This window comes from Dermacentor albipictus, chromosome 4, assembly GCF_038994185.2.
Source record: "Dermacentor albipictus isolate Rhodes 1998 colony chromosome 4, USDA_Dalb.pri_finalv2, whole genome shotgun sequence".
In the NCBI taxonomy this organism is placed as follows: Eukaryota; Metazoa; Arthropoda; class Arachnida; order Ixodida; family Ixodidae; genus Dermacentor; species Dermacentor albipictus.
In genome coordinates this window covers 64,364,579-64,390,379 of record NC_091824.1, presented here as the reverse complement: position 1 = coordinate 64,390,379, position 25,801 = coordinate 64,364,579, and the positions used below count along the sequence as shown (strand labels likewise).

Sequence of the window (25,801 nt, the reverse complement as noted above, 5' to 3'; positions counted from 1 at the left end):
CACACGTTACAGAGCTGCCTAACGGTTTGTCCGTGAAGTGGCGGTGAAACCTGGCCGTCGCAGTTGAGCTTGCCACCAGCCGAAGGGTGTACTTCGTCAAACGTTCGTTGTCCGTACCGTTGCTTATATGTACAGCTTCATCTCCTTCTCTTTCTTGTTTGTGTTGCTGAAGAAAGGCGCCGGTGTCAGTAGCTTCGATCTGGGCACGCTTGCGCGCTTGGTAAGCTTCTCTATAACGTGCTAATATGTCCTCCCTTTGCTCCGGTGTTAGAGCATGCAACTTTCCATTTGCTGGAGATTTCGCAGCCTGCCATCTAGATTCGTGTACTGGATGACTGGATTCAGCCTGTGGCTTGCGCTGAGGCGAAACGCACAGACAGCCCAGCCGGTGCCATCCATGGCGATATTGGGCGACCAAGCGCCGGTGAAGCGGCCTTGACGCCGGGCACGTGGGAGCGCGTTGGCCGCTTCCGCTTACGTTGGCTGCGCCAGTGCATTGAACTATCGGTCGAGATACCGACGCTGTTCTCGCCAACGTGACGTAATGTGTGCACGCACGCACGTTGCGTTGGAGTATATTTACCCCCTTAACCATCGCCTAGTCACGTGGTACTGCAACGGCGAAGTTGCGAGTGAGCGCAGCGGCAACGCCTCTCCGCAGCGGATCACGTGGCGAGACGCCACACCTGCCACACTTGCGTTCCGGCGGCTTAAGGTCATTAAGGTCATGACCTTGCGAGGCATGCCCTCGTAGAGCTGTCGCTGCAAAATTTCTGTACTCGCGAACTACATGTATAAACAGGCGCAGCGAAATCGGAGAGGCCTATAGCAATGCACGTTTAACGCTTCAACGCCTCTGACATCGATTATGTGGTCGATATAATTCGCCCGCACAATCAATCGACCCCGGAGACCTTTGGCCGAACCTATCCACCGAGACGTTCCTAGTAAATGGCATGTAAATGTTGTTCGTGGTTTCCCTCTCCACGGCACAGCCGCGTAAGAGAACCCCAGACGCCCTTCATCTAGTTGGCGAGACACAAACACTATCTTTGGAGGACTACAGCCGAGTGACTGTAATGAGAACAAAGGTCTGGATGTCCAAGACTTCATTGCCTGCAGGATCTACTGGCCTGACAGATCTGTATAAAAGCACAGCGGCGACGCATTTCGTCGCGTTTAAAACATCTGTCGGCGACGCCCACAGTTAAAGCATCTGTCGCCGCAGTCGTGAAGGCTCTGGCAAACGCTCATCTAGAACGCATGCGCAGACAAATATACTTCATGGCTATATCCAGGAATGTGTGAACGCAGTAGCCACCGTGCTCGCTTAATTGTTCAAGGACTTCACGAGGCGCTTACAGCCACAAGTTCGACTGACAGTACCATGCAGGAGCGAAAGCACAACTCTGTTCACGAGCTCTAAGAGTGCACTCATCCTTAAACTAATGCTTCAACTAGCACGTGCGGGTGAGCCACATCAGTGGCATCAGTGATCTTTCTTGCGCAAGTCCAACACAATGAGGAGAGTGTACAAAAAATGCTGAAGCACCTAGTAGAATCAATGCGCGTGATTCTAGGTGGTCTCGAGACTCCGGCCGCTAAAAGTGCCCTACAAGTGCTCGCCGTGCTAGAGCCGCTTATCGCAGCTCCTTATATGCTATAAATATTTTGTTTGGCGCTTGTGCTGTTCACGCAGGGGAGGCTCCCACCAGCTTCGTCCTAACGCCTCTATTTTTATGTTCACTCAAATTGGTGACTACAAACTTGATGCGAAGCCTTATTGTGGCTTCATGGATGACATTTGTGAATGTTTATCATCAGAGTGTTGAACTTGCTTTCGCCTTTGCGCATCCCTCTTGCTATGTCATCATCATCCCTCATCACATCTTTATGTCCCGTTCCCCCTCCCCCTGTGCAGAGTAGCAGGCTAGAGCACCTTAGCTCAGGCCGACCTCTCTGCCGTCTTTCAATTAATTTATCTCTCTCCACCACTGTAACGTTTAATCCTCCGGACAACAACTATGGACACCGCTGGTTGTATAGCGATTTCATCAATGGAGTGTGCCTTTATTGTTGCACTATTTTCTTTTAACGCGATAGGGTTAAGTGACCCGTATCGCAGAAGATCTGGTGTCGGCGTCGGCGTCCACCGTTGGCGGCATTGTCCGTCAGAAAAGAATCATTCCCCACAACGACCACGCAGGCCCTCCGCGTGGCGCTTAGACGATGCTCAACTGATTGAATTTGACGACGCAAAATTCATCACGAAAATTCGTAAAGTCACACTTTCTCACAACCTAGAGGCAAATAGCTCCGGAGTGCAATTTTAATATACGAGAAAACAATTCGAGTACACGAGAAAACAATTTGGTTACGGCAAAACTAACGCAAACGCCTTTTCACTTGCTTACGGGGGTATCAGCCATTGAAAAGTCGCTGCTTGAAGCCCCTGCCTTATCGGCCCGGCGCTGACGCCGGGATCGGCTCACCATTGCTTTCTATTGGGCCCCATGTCGCAGAATGTCCGGTGTGGGCATCGGTGGCAAAGGGGCCCGATAAAACTATCACGTTGCAATTTAAAAGGCGAAGCCTACGCGCCCCGAAAGTTTTTTTTTTTCAATTGGAAACTATACACTGTTGGATGCGGCCGGCTGTAGCATTCAATACTTGATTTCGATCTCGTTGGAATCATGTAAATGTGCGGAATTTACTTAGTAAAAACTAGAAAAATGGGATGCAGCACCGGCGCGATATTTACCACACCCCATTGTACATATTATATATATATATATATATATATATATATATATATATATATATATATATACACACGATGTCTGAATTGTTATTATTGAAATAAACATCGGCACGCAACCACTGCGGCTCGCAATCAAGTGAGGCAGTTCGGCAACAATAATTTAGACAAGGTTTAGAGACGCAAGACAAATTAAGAGAAGCGAGTGCCATCATTTAAGGAGACATTGACTCTGTGCTCAAACAATGTCGGTGGCACAAGATCGCAATATTCAGGCATACCATAACATTGCAGCGCTACCAAAATGCACAGAACAAAAGCTATAGTCAATTAATTATGAAACTCCATTCTATCAAAACAAAATTGAGTTCTTGTGACGTAAGGCACACGAAACACGCGTTTTCGTATCCGTTAATCACAAGCACTTTCACATGACGAGGTTGCGTAGAGCATTACATAAAAACAGTAAATAAATGAACACGGGCATGAGGGTATCTTTTAAGTTCGGGGCTGGTCGAGGTCTCGGCATTCCGCAGGATTCGTCACCGAAGCATTCATGGGGCAACCGAATGCCTTCGCAAAATCCTGCACATACATTACAGGCGCGCTGATCTCGAGGTACTTCTGCAGCGACTTATTGTTCGGGCAGCGGTAGTAGCTATTGAGTATGTAAAATAATTGTGCGTGAGAGAGGGTCCACAGACTCCAAGCCTGTTGTACTGTCTCCCAGTCGGTCCAGTTCAGTGTAAATACAATTGTGGACATACCGAGCGAAGCGTAAAGCACCTTAAACTCTTGGCTTATCTTGCCTTTCTTGGTGTATTTGTCATAGAAGCAATTACGGAAATGCTGCATGTTCTCTAATGTCTTAGGTTCCCACTCCACGACATCGAAAACCATGGCCCACAGGCACTCCGCCAAGAGCTGACCGAGGATAGCCATATTTGGAAGAAGGGAAGTGGGACCTGTACGAATGAAATGGTACACCCATGGTTCCAGCAGGATATAGCGGTCTCCCAGAAAGGATATATCCCGGTAATAAAGAGGCGCTGTGGAGAGTGAAAAATTCAACTGTCGGGCAGTCATTACGTCATAGTCAAAACGCCGGCCCTTAAGCAAGTTCTCGGCAAAGTCCTTCGTGGCTTTTGGCACTGGCACGGAAGCTCGGCTCTCCGCCATTGGTGTAACAATATTCACATTTTCGAAGAAGTGGTCTCCCTTCTCTGCGTCTTCGGCTTCGATGAGGGACATACTCTTCAATTGTTCATGAACGGCGCCTTTTATAAGCGCGAATATGTCCCTTACGTGATCATCCTTGCGCGGGGTAGTGAGGATTTCGGCGTTGAATAGTTCCCAAAGCTCATAAAGTACCAAAGCGCTGTCCATGCAGGTTCGAAAGACTTGGGTCGAAAATTTGGGCGAATAGGGGTGTATGTTAAACTGTTCTATAACTTCTACGACTGAGTGCCACAAAAGGTAGGCCACTTTGGTATCTCTACTCGTGTAGTTGTTGAAAGTGTCGTAAAGCAGCCGAATTTGTTTGACGCCTTGAACCTCTATAAATTTAACATCAAGGCTGTAACCCAGCGCATTCATCGCGTCCTTAACTTCATCGATGTTCCAAACCTCTCGGCTGAAATCGGTGCTGCCATTTGATAGGTAGTACACTGCACGTTCATTCCGGTGGCCTTGGAGTTGTTCACAGAGCGTTGCAACGAACATGGCGGTATCTTTTGTTGTCGCTGTCGAATTAGCCGTTTGCTTCAGTGCGTCCACTGCAGCGCTGAAATAGTTCAGCGAGCGGGCCTCGGGATGACATTTAGCCGCTATTTCAAGAATGACCTTCGCTGCCTCTTGGTACGTGACCTGTATGATTGAACGGATATAATACCTGAAAGACAGCGTCATGATGAAAGCCATCGCCCTTCGAGAGTCCATGCGGTTCAGGAGGTCTCGAACTTCCTGCGACAACGCACTCGCAAGTGAGGTGGTGAACGACCCGCCGTGGGTCATGGTCTCCAGGCATGACTGGTAGTATGAGTTGAGGAAGCGTCCCGCCTTGGCCGTTTGGACGTTGTCCGGCATCGCGCCGGTTATCACGGCGCTCTCGAGTCGAAAGTCCAGGCTGGTAATTTGGGAGCGGTTGAGCTCGATTGAACTTGAGCAGACGTAGGCGAAGAAGTCGATACACGGGTCAACGCTCGTGTTGAGGTACCTGGCCATCCTCTCGACCTCGCCGGGGCAGCAGAACGATTGTACCTCGGTGTCGGAAGGCTTCTTGCACCTTGTCTGTTCCACAATTGCGTAGACAATGATGATCACTATCGCCATGATTATGGCGACGCACACTGCACCGGCACAGTCGGCGAAGGACGCGCCATTCCAGGTGTTCTTGGGCGGTGCAGCTGCGTTGGCGAGACTGGTTCCTCCGGGGGGCCCAGAGACGGGAGAAGCTCCAGTTGCCGACCGTGTATGAGCACCATCCGCCATGGTATCACTCTTCTTCTTCGGCGCCTCGTGGCCAGTGGCCTGCACGAACCGTTTTCGGCTTGATGATGAATGGAAAATTTTGGTCCGTTGTTTTCCGCTGTGTCGTTGCAAGGTGTCTTTGAAACGCTTTCTGCAGCTCGAGGCACAAAAGCATCTTGGCGGGAGCAGAGCGGCAATGTGCACACACGTATATTATATAACAACTGCTTCATCTAACAGCGCATACCTTTTATGGGTTCACGGAATTGCTCACATGCCCAGCATACCGGTGGAAGGGTGGCTCAGCTTTGCTAAGCGGTGAAGAGCCTCTATTCAGGCAACTCGATGTAACACTCATTGTGTAACTCCTCTGATGAAATAAACTGGTTGGTTAAGTGGTGTTGAAGTGGCCATGTTTGTCTGCAACCACAGTCATTCTAAGCAGCACAAGTTGGGCGTCATTAAGAACCAGCTGGTCTTTACAAAGAGCTAACGTCCGAGCTCTTTCGCGGGAATGTTGCTTCGAGATTTCCTCGGGATATCATCGATGTAAGCAGGAAAATTGGGTATGCGTGGCTTATTTCTGCGAGAACATGAAAAATTATTGGTGGAGTGTGGCACAATGTTATGATTGGTCGGGGCAATGTGATGAGATTCCCTTGCCTAGGGAATTGACATTTATTGGGATTCGACATGTCGGCTGCTTCGATTCAGTCATGCCGTAGTGAGTTGCTATAACAGTGGATTTGTTTGCTGTAATGTCTGCTGTAAATATATAAAATAAACCCGTTTCGGTATCATCAGCCTTCCGAACTCATCACGTCACCAAAAATCTACGCTCGCCATTAGGCAGGAAACGACGGAGACGTGCTTAGTCAGCTTAGTGTCTTCTAGAGTCCCTTCTCTTTAGGCGCTCCGGGGGCGTAGGAAAACGGGCCATGATGTGACGTCCGACTTTGAGCCACAACTCCACAATCATGGCTCCAAAGCCGCTCTATGCGCCATGGTTGCTCAGTGGCTATGGTGTTGGGCTGCTGAGCACGAGGTCGCGGGATCAAATCCCGGCCACGGCGGCCGCATTTCGATTGGGGCGAAATGCGAAAACACCCATGTACTTAGATTTACGTGCACGTTAAAGAACCCCCGGGGGTCGAAATTTCCGGAGTCCTCCACTACGGCGTGCCTCATCATCAGAAAGTGGTTTCGGCACGTAAAACCCCGTAATTTAATTTTTTTTAACGCCGCCCTGCGAAAGGAGAAGTAAAATAAAGCGTGTACATCTTCAATCGAAGAGCCGATGGAGATATTGGAAGGCTTGTTCGTTGGCAGCGCACTTTGGGGACGCGCGGACGAGGACAAAATCAGACGAACACGAGCGCCGAAGAACGCAAAAGGAAACATTAGCGTTCGTATTTGTCAGTTCTTTTGTTCGTTGATGTTTCCACATGTGTGCTGGTTCTGTAATAATAACGGCCAGATATTCCCGCGAAACAAAGAACAGGTTTCGTGGTCACAAGCTAAAACGCTGATTCACCGCAAACCACTTAGTGAGCTGACCGCTGGGCTAAAGACATAGGCGCGCTCCAGTTTTTCTGTTGGATTTATGCGAGGGCGAAGGTTGGCTAGTTGTTCGCGCGTTGACATTCTGAAGGAATAGCGCTGATTACAGGGTTGCTCAAAGAATGAAAATCCATCAAGTTCGTAGTACTTTACATACATGAATGTAGACGGAAGAGTCCACTGAAGACGCCAAAAATTGACTTGCACAGACGAGATTGCTGAACTGTATATATTCTAGATAGCTACATAATAGAACATAAATACGCATAACTGCGCGTAACTTAATACAACGGCGTAATTGCACACAAGAAATTCAAACGTGCGCAACACCACTATGGTCTGTGAGTAATTGCCATAGTGTGCTCAGGAGCGAAGCTTTAGTGTGAGTGTAGGATATTTGTATCTTGCAAAAACATTTGAATGCTAATGGTATTTCTGTCATTGCCAACACAGTTTTCTTTTCGGCTGTATATAATTAACTAACCAGAAATTTGGACCGATGGCGAAGTCAGTGCATTTTAAAAATGTGGGCCGATCCCAAAGGTAGTGCAGTCAAGATCTGTAGGCCTAACCTCGTTCACGGCGCTCTTTAGGGGAGAAGCAAATCCGGTGCTGGATGATATCGAGCACGCATTACGCAGCCACCCGATGCTTTAGCATGCCGCGCCTTGAATACTGTTGGAGAGGGTGGAAGCCTTTCTCAGATGAGAAGTCGTTAAGGCTGAGACAAGCATACGTGGCCTAATTACTAAGTATCGGGTTTCTGTACTAAATATTCCTTGTTCGAATCCGGCTAGCGGGCAATTTTATTTGTTTATTTATTTAATTCAAAATACATTGAATATCAGAGTGACGGCGAAAATCTGTGCGTTCTGTACAAATAATTCTGAATGCACGAAAATAAAATAATTGCAAAAGATGTTTGGAGACCCAAGAAATTCTTTCGAGTTGTGAATATGCGAAAGCATTAATGCCCGATTGAGCACCGCTGAGCGGTCGTTCGAGTTATGAGCGCTTCGCGGGCCAACGAACGCTTTGAGACGCTTGGCGCGTTCTGACTTTACCGAGGCGCACTTACAACGCAAGTGGGGGCATGGGACGACAAGGAAAGCGCGGATAACACTGCCTTCTGAAAACGAGAGCGAGGATGACGTGGCGTCGTGGCGATGCCCTCTCCCCTCACGCAACACCAGGCACGCTAATACGGCAGCAAGTGTTTCCTTCCGCCCGCGTTGCTCCATCGAGGCGTGCTCGTGAAGAAGCGTCGCAGCCAATGGCCATTTACTTGTCGTTTCGCTGCTACAGAAGACAGACGCTGGCTTTTTGCGCTCAATGGGCCTATGACGCTTTTGCATCAAAAATTCGCAGGGTTTCCTATGTTATCCCTAGGAAGACTTGAAGGCGAAAGACCAAGTGCCTATGCATTAAAGACGGACACATCACGTACACATCATCCTTAATTCCCTTATTCTACTTTGCTTAGTGATCCCTCTTAATTCGCTTCGTGTACTTCGCTTAGTCATCTCTCTTGATTCCAATGAGAGGGCTCGACTCCCACCCGAGGTCGTGTGTTAGAATGATTTACTTAACTCTATCTCCATTAACTGTACCTCAATGAACCTCGCCACAAGAAAGAGTAGCGCGTATTGCCAGTTGGCATGCAAACTTCTACATCGTGAACCACGCAGCAGGGAGAAAAAACGTGCATGAGGTTAACAATACAAGACTAAACGCATCTTGAGCTAGCGTGGCACGTATCTGGTGCCCTTGGCTCCAACTAAGCAATGAAAGAAGGAATATTAAGTGGAAGAAGTTTCGCGAAATGGGGAAAAAAGTAAGAAAGACACAGTGTGAGGTAACGTATGACGGACTACTGGCAGCGTCTTGATGTGGAATTTTGGGCAATTCTTTATGTTAACCAACGCAGAACTGATCGTGCACACCGATGAAAGGGTTATGCGAAAGAATTTTAGCGTGGTTCTTCAGCAGTTTTGCACGCTACAGCGTTTGCATACTGTACGCATGCCACTCGCATACTTTTCGCCTACTGTTTGCATCTCAAAAGCAAAGGATCCCTTTAACAGGACCGCACATTACCATCCAAGCAACCAGCATTGAGACACTTGAAGATTCTCAGCAGCTGCTTTACAGCTGGCAAATAACTTAGGTATAGGGGTAAGTAATCTACTACAGTAGGAAAACCTAGAATACGATGACAAGCAAACGAACAAGTGTCATAAAAAAAAGGATGTGTTGACGCACAAATTCGGTGCAGTTTCCTTCTGGCCTTATGAAGAATTCACTTTCGACACCTCGCAGGTGCTGCTATACATGCACGTACACGCAACCTTGATTCCCTAGTATACCGACCATACATTTAGAACATATTGCAATTCTATAAAATACACATATATCCAGCTATACATATATAACATACAAAATACTACACATAGATATAACATGCACTCTACTATACCTAAGAGCCCAACAGCACATCAGAAAGAAGCTCTCAAAATAAGAACGCGAACAAAGCAGTCCTACCTCCTAACATACAAATGACAGTGTGACAGTAGAGACAAAACACTCAAATGAACAAGGCTTTCTTCAAAAACGATTGTGCGGCGTGCCCACAAACGCCAATATCGTCTAACAATATACCGCTGCGCTCAATAACTTTTCTCGGTACTATCACACCAGTATTGCACGGCCTTTCTAGCCCTCGGTCACAGTAATTCCTGAAACGTCGTCTCTCGTTCTTTAAAAAAAATTGGGAGGCCCGTTTTATATCCTCACACTCAAGCACCCCGTGCCGCGTTGTAACCCAACCGCTCCCGCCACAATGACGAACGCCGAACAAGCAGCCGCTCTTGCGCAATCGACAACGGGATAAGCGAAACGAACACGTCCGCAGCGGCTCTGCGAATCAAAGTGTACGAAGTGGCAGCTCGCGCGTGCTCCCAACAATGGGCTCGCACCGAGACCCGCCGACGAGTAAACATAGTTCGCTGCGCCTCAATAGATCATCGCCGAAAGGGACTCGGTTTCTTTTATTTTTCTTTATTTCCAACCAGCTAGACTCCGCTTTCCCTTATGAAGACGGATCAAACGGACAAAAAGAAACAAAAAAAAAAACTTGCCGCTTCTCACTCGCAAAGTGGCCGCTATTGAAGAAAAATTTGGCAACGATTCGGGCGTCGGAAAAAGAAGAGGCGCCGCTTCTGCGGAACTTGATTTAGCACAGAAATATAGACCGCACGGTTGGCGTGAGCTTTTTTTGCTTCCGAATAAACAATGGAAGATGTTTCGTTCTTGCCGTTTGGTGTCTGATTTCTTTCACGCGTTTTCTTTCTTTAGCCTCTCATCTTCGCCCCGTCATCTCTTCTTTATCTAAGCGGGGAGCTTTATGGAGTAAGGAGAAGCGATTCGCGCGGTGTTCGCTTGTCTGCTTCTTCAAAGCCTTGCGTAAGTAGCTCAGAGACACGTGCTCTGATTTCATGCTATAGGGATCGAAGTGAAGGGCAATGTGCGTCAAAAATAACAATTGTTAAACTGCGATAAGGAAAAATGCAGAATGAGTTTATGAACATTGGAGCAGGCGGGTTAGGAATACCACTCTAGAAGATATTACCAGCGATAACAATTGTCTATAGAAAACGGTGGTTACTGTATAATGCAATTTCCTTTGTTTGTCAAGTGTGGTCTAATGAAACGTTGATTATTCATATACATTATATATATATTGCGCTCTTATAACCTCTGACATCACAGCGCTACCTCTGCATATATATTCTCACACTTCACAAACACTTTTTATCCACTTTAACACTCCTAATACTAAAGCAAGAAAGCAAGGTGCCAAAATCACTGCGCGCGCCGATATTTTATACTACGCAGAGTGTTAAGGAGCATTGTTTGTTCCTAACCGCGAAACAGCAGGCGAAACCTAAGCAATGCTACGGAAGAAACGCGCGCGTCATTGCTCTTGGCGCAAATGGAATGGGTGATCTTCGAATTATTTTGCGGCGACACTAGATAGATAGATAGAATAAACTTTAATGTCCAACGGAAAAGGTGATCTACCCACCCCCCGACGCACAGGTCAGGGGGCGAGTGCCGCCGCCTCAGATGCAGGCTGGGAGGTCTTGGGTCCCAGCAGCCTCTTCGGCCAGTTGGACGAGCCGGAGCTGGAGCTCAGGGTCCGAGCTGCGCAGCAGGGTCTCCCAGGTGTCTCTACTGTCTATTTTGTGCGTTCCCCCGGGAGAGTACGGACATTCCCATATTATGTGGTCGAGGGTCCCTCTCGCCCCACAAAGATTGCATTTATCGCTCCTGGCCTCGGGGAACATGTGGTTCGCCATAACCGGGTGCGGATATGTATAAGTTTGTAGTCGTCTCCACGCGACTGCTTGTCTGTTGTTTAATTTTGGGTCAGGCGGGGATACCAGTCTACGAGCCAATCTATAATGCTGCGTGATCTCCCCATATTTTAGCATGCGCTCTCCGCTCCCTCGGTCATCGAGGGGCCCCGTAGCGGCTCGGCGGTAGAGATCTCGAGCCAGCTCGTGGGCCGCCTCGTTGCCGGGGACGGCTTCATGCGCCGGAGTCCAAATTATTTGAATTTTTCTATTTAGCTTTCTCTGGCCTAGGATTCTGTCCGCTAAGGGCGAGATCCTTCCCTTGCTAAAATTTTGTATGGCAGTTTTGCTGTCACTGATCACAAATTTCGCGTCCGTTCCAGCGCAAGCTAATGCGATCGCAATTTCCTCGGCAACTTCTATGTTGCGCCCGCGCAGAGTGACAGCAGTCACGGGAATACCCCGGCCGCTGACGGCCGTTGCCACCGTAAAACTGCCGCTACCTCCCGCCGCGTCTACATAGGCCACCTCATGCTCCGAGATATTACCGAATCTAATTTTTAATGCTTCGGCTCGTTTATGCCTCCTGTCTTTGTTATGTTCCGGGTGCATGTTTTTTGGCAGAGGGGAGATAATCAGATTTTTTCTAATTTCCCTATCTACGTCCACCTTTTGGGTGGGGCCTCTGTCCGGGTTTATTCCAACTTTGGCCAATATGGCTCTTCCTGTCTTCGTGGTGCTAAGTCTCTCAATTTGAGAGGTTCGCACCGCTTCCGCCAGTTCTGCCCATGTGTTGTGCACTCCTAGAGCCATCAGTCTCTCTGTTGATGTACACATGGGCAGTCCCAGCGCTCGTTTTACGCATTTTCTCATTAGAGAATCAATCTTTTCTCTTTCCACCACTTTCAAATCGAGATATGGCGTTGCATAGCTCACCCGGCTGAATATGTACGCCTGTATTAGCTTGAATAAATTTTTTTCCTTTAGCCCTCGACCTTTGCTGGCCACCCGCCTAATTAGGCTCAGGGTCTGTAATGCGTGATTCTGCAGCCTCTTGAGGGTCTCGCCATTGTAGCCGTGTGACTGGAGAATCAGGCCCAAGATTCTAATTTGCTCTACTATTGGTACCTCTTTACCCGCCACCTTAATTTTGATCTCCGACGGTGCCTTGCACCTTAAGTGTTTCGGATTGTATATAAACAATTCTGATTTCTGCGGCGAGCATGCTAGGCCTCTCTCGGCCGCGTAATCGACTATGATGTCGGTGGCGGCCTGGAGCAGGCTTTCGACGGCTGAATCACTTCCCCGGTTGACCCAGAGGGTGATATCATCCGCATATATACTAAATTTTAATCCCTCGAGCTTTGCCAATTGCTCGGGGAGTTCTCGCATAGCCACGTTGAAGAGTAGGGGAGACAGCACTGATCCTTGGGGCGTACCCTTACTCCCTAGGCGTACCCTTGCTCCCTAGCTCAATTGTGGGGGATTCCAGCGTTTGGAACCTCATGCGAGCAGTTCTTCTCGTCAGGAAGTCCCTGATGTATCGATATGTCCTGGTACCTACATTAATCTTGTTCAGCCCTTCCAGGACCGCCTCATGCTTTACGTTGTCAAAAGCCTTCGTGAGGTCCAGTCCCAGAATTGCTTTTGCATCTTTAGACCTTGAGTCTATTATATCATGTTTGATTTGGAGCATGACGTCCTGCGTACACAATTGAGGTCGGAACCCGACCATCTCATGTGGCCACAGATCGCCCTGCTCCATGAAGCCCATCAGTCTGGTCTGGACGACGTGCTCCATCAATTTCCCCACGCATGAAGTTAAGGAAATTGGCCGTAAGTTTTCCAATTGCGGAGGCTTCCCGGGTTTTGGTATTAAAGTAATGCTTGCCGTCTTCCACTGTTGTGGGAGCTCGCCTTTTTCCCAACATTCCTGCATGTACTTCGTTAGATAGCTAATGGAATCATCGTCTAAGTTTCTGAGCATTTTGTTCGTTACCCCGTCAGGGCCTGGAGCCGACTTCGTTCTGAGTCTTACAATCTCTGCTCGCACTTCCGCTTCTGTGATGGGGGCGTCCAACGCCTCGTTAGGCGCTCCACCATAGTCGGGTAGTGGAGTTCGCGATGTTTCCCCCACGAACGTCTCAATTAATTTCTTCATGAAATAATCATCGTTCCCTACGAACGCGTGCCTAGCTTTTGCCAATCTTATACCGGATTGAGTTTTCGAGCTTGCAGGGTCCAACAAATGCCGGAGGATGTTCCACGTCTTGGAGAGGTGCATGCTCCCCTCCATTTCGTCACACTTGTTGGCCCAATTTTGTTCGCATAATGTAAAAGTATAATCTTCGATTTCCTTATTGTGCCTAGCAATCCTTCTTCTGAGGTTGCGGTTCCATTTCTGATTTTTGAGATGACGTTCCATGCTTTGCTTAGCTTCCCACATATGCAGAAGACGGCGACACTAGCAACTAGGAGAGATGCTCATCAGTGACAGCTTGCTCTCTAGGGCATACTTTTGAAACTCGGTAGAGCGTGGATCCCACGTGTCGAAAAATGGGCCCTCGATGTGGTTAAAATGCCTACATTTGGAAGGAGGAAAAAAGAAGAAGACGGTGTAAAGAGACAAAGAACAAGACAAAAATGAACACGTTCATGTTTAACTGATATCGAGAGTTGCCGTTTCACCCCAGCTGTTCAATTATTGATGTTCGTAGAAATATCCCCATTTGTTCACCATTTCATCCTTACTCCTGAGATTAGCGCAGTTTCACTCCTCAAAATGTTGCGCGCAGATGAAGTTCGGTCCTCGCTGTATATGCTGCAATGGACTTCTGGATTAAACTCGATCTCTGCCCTCCCCAGGCATACCTCATAATTAAACTCGAATGTCTTCAGAACAATAGTGCCCGTTTCATAAGAAAGAATTAGTCTCAGACATCTAGCACTACCGAAATAAAGATGTCCCCAAACTTGCCTTCTCTGCAAAAGCGCAGACTACAGTCACTTATCTCTCTTTCACAATATCTAACACAACGGTTCTCACAGATCTGTATTTAACAAACCTGCCCACCGAATATTTGCTCGACTAGACCACGAATCCAAATTAGAACGTTTCTTCGCCCAAACAAACCCGTATCTGTATTCACCTTTAGTCCTCGCTGTTAATCATTGGAATGAACTTCCAGAACATATTGTCTGTATAACAAACCATGACAAATTCACTCGCAAATTAAAGCTTCATCTTGGTGTCTGAATGACTTTGTATAATTGTGTCAGACTTGTTATGTGCTTATATTGTCTTGTTAAAAACACTATATAACTGGCACAAACTCGTTCACTTGACTACTATTTTAGGATGTGAATGCTCAGCCTTGTTAGCTTATTCTGCTAGGCTTTCCTCTTTATTTTTTGAGATTTGTCTTTCAGGCAGTTTATATTCGTTTGTATCGATATATCCTTTTTGTACATGATTGATCAATTGAGTTAAGCTATGTATACTACTCCCCCCCCCCCCCCCCTATGTAAGGCCCTCGAGCCTTTAGGGGACATGAGTAAATAGATTCATAAGTGGCGGTCTGGCAGAGCAATTTCCGGCAGCGTTTTTAGGGCTAGGTCCACCTTAACCTCTGAATGATTTTGCGCACGGTTATTTTATAGCTATGGACTCGCGCTGAACGCGTGTTTTCTTTCTTTTTTTTTTCGCTATTCAGGATATGTTGCCTGCGCACATTGTTTCGAATACGGCGCAGATCTTACGCAAATTGTTGCTGCCAGTGTGTCGATGCTCAACCATGCAATCATCGCTCGCTGCTTTGCCCTACTGATTTGTTCTTTTTTATCATACTTAGGTTTTGGTGTGTCAAAATGCTCATAGCACACACTTGTGTCGAATATTGACAAACAGGGGTCAATAAGAATTCTTGCGTGTGCGAGGCGGACAGCACCTTCCAAGGACGGGTCACTAATGCTGCAGTCTTCACCCATAGGATGTGATTCCTCGTGGTCATCAAATGGGCACCCCACTCGTCTATTTCCTCATTGGGCCATCACGAGGGAATCGTGAGGAAATAGACACAAAAAATTAGAAAAAACGCCAAGTCGCGCGGCTTGCCGCGAAGTCGAGGCATCAGAGGATGATTCCCGAGCATAAATGCATCCTCCGCTATCCCTAAAGAGGACAAGGGCCGGAGAAATAACGCGCAAACGAAGAGAAAAGGTTGCGCTTATAACATCCTCCCGTCCTCACCGCGGCATCAGCCGGTCCCGCTTCTAGCGGGATACCTAGCCCACCCCATCCCGAGCCCCCCTTCCCCACCGACTCCCGCTTGCCCCGTGCCGCCTCCGGAGGCAGCTATTGCGGGGACACTTTTACGAGCCAATCAGCGCGCGACCGGACCGCGGCGAAAGAGAACGGCAGCGTGAGAGAAAGCACGCGAAAAGAAAACAAGCCGACCCTATTTGAGTCTGACCAAACAAAAGGTGACGAGCTGGACGAAGAAGACGGGAAAAGAAGGAAGAGGCAGCGATAGACATTCTCGCTTAGCGTCAGTCGAAGGAAAGCAAACAGGGGAATGAAAAGGTACGAAAGAGACTGTGTCGGGGAAGAAAGCACAAAGGTGGACGGCAGTAAAGCACTGGCAACTACCACCACTATACTACCACCGGACGATCTTTTCTGGAAGCCCAGGGGTTTCCCCCAAGCCGCGCGACCAAGAAGAGCGCTTTCGGCCCTCCTTCCGCGTCGCCCTTTCACTCCCTCGCCCCTGTTCCCTCTTGCCCCCCTTAAACCCCGTTCCCGCTCCCCCGTGCTTCTCCCCTTCCGCCCCACCCGGGGGCGTAATGGTGCGTCGGTGCCGCGGCATCGATTGCCGGAATAGGAGAAGGCCGCCCGAACAGGTGCCTCTGGCTGCCCGGCTGGCTGGGTGTACTCCCCCCCCCCCCCCCCCACGAATCGACCCGAGAACAATGGCCGGGAATCGCCCGTTCCAAGTCATTAAAAGCAGCGACGCCGCCGCCAAAGCCGACTGCGACGACACCGCGCGGGGCACACCACCGCGGCCGCTGTCCGGGCCGACCGTCGGTGACCGCGCTTATGTGCTGGCAAATCAGGCCCGCTTCACAAGTGAGAATCACCGCTCATGTCTCTGCCTTTTTTTCTTTTTTTGATACTGTAGTGCCTACTCGTGACAAATCAATTCTGCAAGAAGTCGAAAACTGGAACAATATTCACCAAATAAATAACAAATTGTCATCCACGCAACACCGAAGCTACATCTTGCAAAGTTTTCCTGCAGAGAAAGAAAGTGTTCCCTTTTTTGTGCCTGTGCGTGTACCATCTATTTTCCCAGGCGAAAGTTCACATATTCATAGCTAGCTTTAGCTAAGGATATAGACGTCAACTACGGACGCTATTCTATTCTGTGAAATTAATAAGCGGAAACCAAGGTCCATACGGATTTCTCAATGAAAACTTCCCCGTCGAAGAAAAGTTCACCCTAGTCTCGGGGATCAAACGTAGGAACATCATCTTTATGGGTTGGTTACCCTGCCCACTGAGACGGTTTTCCTCCACCGTATGTTTGCGCACATGTTTTTGGAAGAAATTCTGCGTTTTCTTTTTTTTTTTACACAATGCAGAATATTTTAAATGTAACCTGTGGCAGATAACGTATTTGTAGTCCTTGAGCTGGATTACTCGAAGCCGCAAGTAATCTCCGCCTCTATTAGTAGTCCGGCTCGATGGCTAAAATTATGCTATATTCCATAGGCGACCTTTAAAAATTCTGCTTTATTAAAACAAAAGAACATCGAATATAGGGTTGCTTTGCAACCTACGCATGCCCGGTAAAGGTAACCAACCGTTATTTGAACACTCTGTAAGGAGGCTAAACATAGTACTTTAGAAAATTGCGCATGGCTTAAGTGTGATATAACTGCTGAGCTGTGTATTTTACTCAGTGATGCTAATATTACAAAGCTACAGGAGGGCAGTTTTGCACCTCTGTAAAGTAGTTAAAGCATGCTTTATTGAATCATGTTCTCGCCATGTTGGTTGACGTTCAGTGAGAAGCCAACGCTAATTTTTACGTTATATGTAATAAGTCTGCTAACAAATGTTTCTTTTTTATTAGAAGACTAATTGAGAACTTTCAGCGATGAATTTATTTTACTCTTACTCACCATGACTGGTTATGAAAAGCTGCAAAGCAATATACATCGTCGTTCACTCGCATTTTCATTAATCAGAAATAGAGGTATTACGCACACTCGAAGCAAAAAAACAGGGTTGTGCCTCCGTGTCCATTTGTTTCTGGTCTATAAGCTGCTTCTCAACTTCGGCCTGAGCCATTTAGGCAAACTTTATGTTATGCTTTATGTTATGCGTCTGCAGTACAGATTTTTCGGTGAGCTACAGACCAAATTCAGCGATACCGCATATCTGACCTGTCAGCTTTAAATGTTACTTCATACGACATAGCACCGCGCAGTGAAAACCACGATGTTGGCTGCAGTGAGATGTTCGTCGAAAGTGCAATGCAAAACTTTGCATTAGGCATTGTACCTTTGAATGCGACTACGGAGAGCGTGTGTAGATACACAGGAATCATTGGCGTGCTAATCGCGCGCAATTACTTACAGTTCTGTCGGGTGACATCCAGAATAGCAAGGTAAAACGAGATGGTGTGAAATGTTTTCACGTTAAGGGAGACACGAGTGAGTGCGGCAGACTAAAATGACAACGTTGTTATTAACGTACGCGTGCATTTGCGAGAAGTAGCTTTAATGCGTAGCATTATTTTGATAGGCGCCCGGGGTCATTTTCCCCTCCGTTCCCTTGGTCCTTCCGTTTCGTGTCCCAAAAAACTCGCACAGCCATCTAGGCTTGAATAGGCGAATTTTTGTGAATACAAAGATTTTTGTATGCTTACTGCAACCTACTTGCAGGCGCACGAACCACCGACGCGATATTTATGCGAAAGCGTCAGATGGCCCATTGAGCGAAAAAGACGGTGTCTGTCATTTGTTGTAGCGAAACAGTGCCTAATTTCCCATTGGCAGCGACGACACGCCACGAGTGCGTCTCGGCGGAATAGAGCAGAGCGGGGAAAAGGGAACACCTACTGACGCTAAAGTGCGCCAGGTATTGCGTGCAAGGAAATAGCAAGGCTACGACGTCACGTTACCTTCGCTCTCGCAAGCCTGTGTTATCCGCACGTTCCTTGGCCACGCAAGGCCTCGCATGTGTTCTAAGTGCGCCTCGGTAAAAATTAAATTATGGGGTTTTACGTGCCAAAACCACTTTCTCATTATGAGGCACGCCGTAGTGGAGCACCCCGGAAATTTTGACTACCTGGGGTTCTTTAACGTGCACCTAAATCTAAGTACAAGGGTGTTTTCGCATTTCGCCCCCATCGATATGCGGCCGCCGTGGCCGGGATTCGATCCCGCGACCTCGTGCTCAGCAGCCCAACACCATAGCCACTGAGTAACCACGGCGGGTGTGCGCCTCCGTAAGGCCAAATCAAGACGCGCTATGCGTCTCAACGCGCTCGCTTGCCTGCGAGAAGTTAATAACTCGAACGACAACCAAGTGGCGTTCAAAGAGACATTAATGCTTTCGCATTGCAGAATCCAGCGTCGTTACTTCCTTTAGATCTCTATCTCTCTCTATCTCTCTTTCGCATTCTCAACCAATGGGTGCTTAGGTGTCCTCGGATCTTACAACGCGACAGCGTTAAGGAGCTGGTGTCGCAGAAGAGCCGGTGTCGGCGGCGTTGGCCGCGAGCGAAAATCCCGGAAAACAATTCATAAATAAAAACAACTTGCAAGATGGGCTGGGTGGCAATCGAACCAGGGTCTCCGGAGTGTGAGAGGGAGAGGAAGATTCCTGAGCAGTTTCTGCTCGGGATGCGTAGAGCGTCACAGCAGTATGCGGAGGCTGCCGGTGTACCCCGACTCTCGGCGAGCAGTTTTCTTCCTCGTGTGCGCCTAACGCTATGGTAACACGTAATCACTGCAAGGCTATTAGAGTGCACGCTCAAGGTTAACGGGGGTGCGCGTCATTGTACCTGATTTACGGCCCAAGCGCGGCGTGACCACCGAGAGTCATTAAAAGGCTCCACTATACCTTCTGTGTGAACTGTCAGCGCCTATCAGCACAACGCGTTGGCTAAGCGTATCCCCGGAGGTCTGCAAGCCTCTGCGATTCCGCGGAACTACTTTTCGTGCTTTCATTGTTTCGGCTCTCAATGATAAGGGGTCTATAAGCATTTCCGTGTTTTGTAAGGCACGCGTTAATTTTCTGTGCCGAAGCAAACATTTTCAGTGCCGACAAAGTGCACCGCAGTCGCAGCGATAGCTTGATTTCATGCGTGGTCGCTTACTTCTTATCGAATGATGCGTTAGGTACACGTGCGGTGCATCGCATAGCCCACAACCCCGAAAAGAGCCGCCGCCACAGTTCTTTAATTGATGCAGAAATAAAGTTCGACTCGGCCAGTGTGCTGCGAATGATCTTAGTCAGTATGACGAAAATGTGTGGAGCCCGTTGGGCCCAATAGCAAACTGGAAGCGAGACGTTTACGAAACCCGTCGCATCATGGATCCCAGTATGACGCACCTACGTATCTAACGTAGTGGAAAGTGAACACTCCGCAAAGCTTTTCACGGATCACTTAGAGTGCGTCTGACGTTGAAGATGCGCGGGCTCACAACAAGGTAGGCGATGATTGCTTTCTGTCGCTTATGACACGCAGTTATTCCTTTCGATCGCAAATCAGGGTGCGCTGTCAATATACGGGTTAAAAAAATGGCTGTGGCTTAGGTAAGGTTAAGCCCAGGATGCGAAGCATACTAGCCTTTATTTTAGTTGTTGAACCACTGTTTAGCCTGGTGAACTGCTGTTGCTTGGCTATATTTGGTTCGGCTAGACGAAGAAACAACTCATGCATTACTTCTTCGCCTTCAAGAGTGGAACGCGACAGCGTTCCCGTCGACCCGCCAAGGGGTGTAAGACAATGGGCTACAGGGCAGCGACTACGCGCCCCGCATTGGACGCGGTGAGCGTCGAGCAAAGCAGCGTTCGGCGCGGCAACGAAATGTGCGCCTGAGCAAGAGACGCACGCCTTAGAAACAGCGCGTTTCTAAGGCAACACCGCATTCACTAGAGGCGCTTTTGTACCGCTTTGAAGCGTTGTACTCGTGGCTCAGTGGTAGCGTCTCCGTCCCACACTCCGGAGACCCTGGTTCGATTCCCACCCAGCCCGTCTTGCAAGAGTTGAGCCAAAGCCACTTCTCCTCTGTCGTGACGTCACGGTGTCACGTGATTTCATGGTCACCGCCGCGCCTGAGGAGCTGGGTTGAGCCCTCGTAATATGCTTCGCATAAAAACAGATGATTTCATTCTGAGCCACTGCATACTTCAATGTAAGACACTTGAGGAGTCCAATGATCACTTTTGGAACTTATAGTCAGCTCTAATAAAAGAAATCTTAACCAAACCTTGGTCTAATAGCCAGTCAATCATGCTTGGTTTATTTCGCCAGAACAAATTAAACCGGTAAGGGAAACCTCATTCACAAGTTAATTATTGGCTGTACCAATTGGGACAAGAAAAATATAATAACGTTACATGCCAGTCGTTAAAGTTGCCTCAGCGTAATAAAAATCTCGACGCAAGTTGAATCCCGATGGCTAGTGTTTTTCTCTATCGATCACACCAATATTTGGACAAAGAAAAAGTAGCATTCCTTCCAGGAGCCAGTTCATTCTTTCAACCGGGAAGACTACATAAATGTCAAGTTGTCAGAGATCGTTGTCGGGATAACATTAGCGTCAGAAAACAATGACGCGCAATTGGGAGATAAAGATGTTTGGCATTGCCAAGTATTCCATGCATGCAGGCCTACACTAGCAGATATCGTACAATCTCAGTGCAAATAACAAAGCTTAGAGTGCGCCTGATAAGAAATTCATGCTCAATTAATTAAATAACGACGATGCGCCACAGTAGTGTCATCAGGACCAGTTTACACGTGAAACAATCAATCCGGTAATGTTGCCTAACTCGTGTGACCATCTTAGCGTTACTTTTCCTGGATCACGCACACGTAAAACGCATTACTCGTTTGGTCGCGAAAACAAAACTGTTTTCTTATCGCTGTGCTTAGAGCCGCCGTAAAAAAAAACAGAAAAGAAGAACGGGAAAAGAAAAAGAAGATCAAAGCCATAATGGATAGGGTAAACAGAAAGACTAACTGGGAGAGGAGTACTGCCCATATCGTGTCATTCATCTCTTGACCCACTTACCCCTACGTAGGTCATCAAGAAGGACACACATCTGGTCGAGCTCCCTACTCTTCATTCCTTTCTATTTTCCTCTTTTTCGTGTGAAGTTGTGTGTAAAGCAAAAACTTGGAATACGTGAAGTAATAAAAAAAATCTGAGGGCACTAAGTATTTCTCATGAGATCTGAATGCGAAAGCATTAATGTCCACTTGAATGCCGCTGAGCAGCCCTTCGAGTTTTGCATTGCGAGTAACGTACCATAGCAGTAGGTGACGCCTGCACCAGCAAGCAGTAGAAGTCTGCGGCGCAAGCACCACATGCAAATGAAGTTCTCGGGGAAGTCACGGAGGAAGCATCAGCGGCCACCAAAGCCGGCAGGCGCGCACATCAGCTAAGCGCAGGGATGAGAGAGACAGTTACGAACCACGCGCCCGCTTCCGAGAGCGAGAGCGAAGGTGACGTGGCGTTGCGGCAATGCCCTTTCCCCTCAGGCAAAACCAGGTGGCTAACGACCATAAGGTGTCCCCTTTCACCCACTCTGTTCTTTCGAGGAGCATTCGTGACATGGTGTAGTAGTCAATGCGAATTTACCTGTGGTTTCGCTGCTACAGACGACAGACGCCGGCTCTTTCGCTCAATGGGCCATATGACGCTTTCGCATCAAAATTAAAACTGGGAAATAAATTAAAAGAGGGGCACAGAAACTTTGGCGAAATACGGATATTTGAAAGTCAAAGCAGCAAGTAGCCGGTCTGAACACGAGAACGTCAATAATAATTATCATATTCTTAAGACAATGAAAACGACGACAACAACAGCAGGAACACGGAATTCTCGTTAGTATGAACCATGTATTAAGGCAACAGCAACAATTTGAAGTTCTTCCTTCCAGAATGTGTCGCGTACTTCAGTTCTGCTGTATTCCGAAGTTCGTTGATAACAAGAAATTTTGGAGATCACTTCCAAGAATTGATTTAAAACTTCATGCGTTAATGTTTAAGCGTGGGCTTGGGGGTTGATTGGCGGACAAATGAAAAGTGAAAGTAAATAGGAGTTCTTAAAGATTGATTACGTATAAGTATGATTAAAAAAGAGTGGTCAGCTTATGTTGTAGCCGTTTCTTTATTTTATTTTTTCTTTTGCCCCTCCCGTGTGCATATGCTGTGATGATAGCGACTGTGTATTCGTAATTCCAACTCACTCGAATCAACAACTTAGGAAAGACGACGCTTAAGTACGAGAAGTAGTCATATTGAATGTATATAGGGATGAAATTTGCCCACAAGACGAATAGAAATACTGTGGAGCGTGCGTGGAAATGATTTTTAAGTCAGGAAGCACCACTTCGCAGTATCCTTTAAATATACACAACCTGTGCGTTTTGTCAGTAGGATACTGACTCCCATATGGGACTAAAGCATGGAAAATAAAAACATAAACTTGAAACGAAGCTAAGGACCAGACAACGAGCGACGGAGCGGAGATTGATAGGCGTAACGTTCCGCGACAGGAACACGACACTACGGATTAGTGTGCAAAGACGAACAGCTACGGCTCTCTCGCTGAGAAAGAGAAGAGAAGGCGTAGTCGGGCAGGTCTTGTATGACGTATGTCTTGTAAGCATAGAAAACACCGATTTAAGCGGAAGCTTGTGGCTGGTGGTATTGACGTTATTGAAGACTTGATTACACAGGCTGTAAAAACTCAGAGGATACAATATGCGGTATTAGCATGGATTGCCATGTTTCTTATAAACAGCTCTTGCGCAAGAGTTTTTTGTAGATACGGGCCCTGAAGTAAATAAAACGGCGCTATGCAAAACCTTGCATCAGCCTTATAGCATCTGATAGCCAGAGAAAGACCCCAGGAGGTCTGAGTGATACACTTGCGGACCTCCTAGTGCGAGAATTAGGAGACGCGAAAAGAAATAACAGCCGAAGCTATACCATGTGTCCCAGCTAACGTTAGCCAAGTTTGCGAACGAAAAAAAAAACTATTTAGAAAAGACGGTGCCACATAGTTATAAAAGCTACGACGTTCGGTTGTCACTGGTCTGACGAAAGAGCGCCGCGCGTCTTATAATTGTGTCTTTCGTTGAACAGCTTGTGTATGCATGTACCTAGCATGTACATTTCAAGGTACATGTTTTCTTAAATGCACCTTGCATTGTACATGACCAATATAGTTTTATTCTTCTCAGTAGAATTTTAGGTCGAGCACAGATGATCAAAGAAAAAAAAATCACCATGTAGCCTGAAAGGCGAACCAATGATAGCGATTGCATAGTACTAGACAGCTAAGTGCAGTAAGGTTCATAGTCTTATCGACCGTATAGAGTGCAGTAATTGTTCCCACACGCATAAAATTAAGCAGTATTTCATCACTCTCACAAAGCTGGCATGATGAAGAGCACCGGTAGCGGGTAGCTTCGTGCTGGCTCTGGCACCAAGGCTTCTCCGAAACTTCATATTATGGGACCTAGTGGCGTCGTACGATAGTGCAATTGAAACCACCAGCGATCCTGGCTCGCCCAGTGTTTGCATCCGCCGCAAATTATCTGCAAGATAGGGCCCGCGAGTCGCGTATGCATTTAACCACGGCATACAAATCCATGCCGCGCTAGAGGAGGAGACGAGCGCTTGCCCGCCGCCTCCCTCAGTCTGTACCACGCGCCCCACCCCTCTACCCTCTCGAGAACGCACTTGATCACCTGACCTCCATGATTGGGAACACAGGAAGGCAGCACGCACCAAGCCATTATCCTTCTCGGCTTACCATTGAACGCTGTCCATCGCACCCACATCATACGGTGCGCGGAGCGCGACAATATCATACTCGGATTTTGTACGAAACTTCACGGCGGCGGCGACGACGCTGACGGCGGAAATTCGCATAAAGGCTATATAATTGCTATTGCTGTAAGAGGTCGTGCTTGCTCAGAGTAAACACCTGCTTTTTTACCTGTAAAGCGTGCTTTGCGCATGGCTTTGCTGCCAGAGGACGAAGCCAAGTGCGACGGCGCGCGCGCGCACGCACTCACGCACGCACACACGCACACGCACACACGCACACACACACACACACACACACACACACACACACACACGCACACACGCACGCACGCACACACGCACACACGCACACACGCACACACGCACGCACGCACTCACACACACACACACACACACACACGCGTGAGCGCACACACACACACACGCACACACAAACACACACACACACACACACACACACACGCGCGCGCGCGCAAATGAAAAGTATCGATTAATTAAGAAAAAAGTGCCAGAGCTAAAAAATAACACTGGATAAACTACAATTATCCGCAACACCTTTCTTATAGGAGAATACACGATAGACGACTTGCAATATTGGCTTGCCTCCGTGGTCTGAAAGGCCGCTGCTTGGCAAGAAATGTTGGAATGAACACAATACATGCCACCCTCGTTCAATAATCGCAGAGAGCGCTGAACTGCGTGCTTTGGGACCTTGTCTCTCAGCACCCAATCTAACTTACAGGTGTAGAGGACCAGTTTAAGAGATGCGCCACGATCTCTAATTTGTTCCCTCCACAAGACAAAGAGGTTGCGAAACATGCGACGCGGCGCACATTGCTTATTTAATTGCTGCCTGTTGGGAACACCCAACGACTTTCCCTTATCGAGGTTGGTAGGAAGAAAGCTCGCGAAAAAAAAATGAAATACAAGTCCCACTCTCATGTCACTAAAACAAAATTGCAGCCATTTTATGCGTCTACGCGGCTCGACTAACGTACAATGTTCGTTAGATTTGGGATGCCCCGTGAGTCGGACGCCCTTAATCGCTTTTTTTGTGTGTGTTTGAAAACACTTTATCACTTACAAGTATTGGTTTCACTCGCTGATGCGGTGTCGCGGCCGAGGTCAATTACCGGCTATTGCAAACAGAATCTTCATTTTATTGGACTTTTGATACGCCCTCGTAATCCTTTGCTTCTGTCTGTCGTCTACAGCCGAATATTTGCTTGCATCGCGAAATAAAATTGCAAATCGCAAATCGAGCTAGCACAGTGTCCTGGGACCCCGGACACTCGTCTATCGCACTGCTCTGAGGCGGGAACGAATCCAAACCAAGGAGTTCAAAGCAAAGCAAACAAGTAGGAAGGAAAAAAAAACGTTCTTGCCGTGATTTTCTTTCCAGCATGAAGCCAGTGAAACACTGGTAGACTTCAACTTACACACGCGCGCGCACGCACACACGCACGCGGGCATCTGCTCCATCCGCCACTTTACTCGGGCCGAAAATAATAACAGTGAAACTCGATAAATCTCCACCGGCGCCCACCTCCCTTTCCCGGTCCTGTTCGCTTATCGCC

General features: G+C 47.8%; 1 protein-coding gene across 7 annotated transcripts in view; it reads right to left on the bottom strand.

Moving 5' to 3' along the window:
* Nucleotides 1–25,801, bottom strand: part of LOC139059120 (uncharacterized) — a 724,926-nt gene that overhangs the window by 420,157 nt on the left and 278,968 nt on the right. For 2 of the 7 annotated variants that reach the window (XM_070537036.1, XM_070537035.1), the window contains exon 2: nucleotides 2,845–5,287. The exons of the other annotated variants lie outside the window; for them this stretch is intronic. In XM_070537036.1, coding sequence (XP_070393137.1) covers nucleotides 3,257–5,248 — 1,992 coding nt within the window. In that variant the 5' untranslated portion in view covers nucleotides 5,249–5,287 and the 3' untranslated portion in view covers nucleotides 2,845–3,256. Of the gene's footprint in view, nucleotides 1–2,844; nucleotides 5,288–25,801 lie in introns of those variants that run through there. 7 annotated transcript variants of the gene reach the window in all.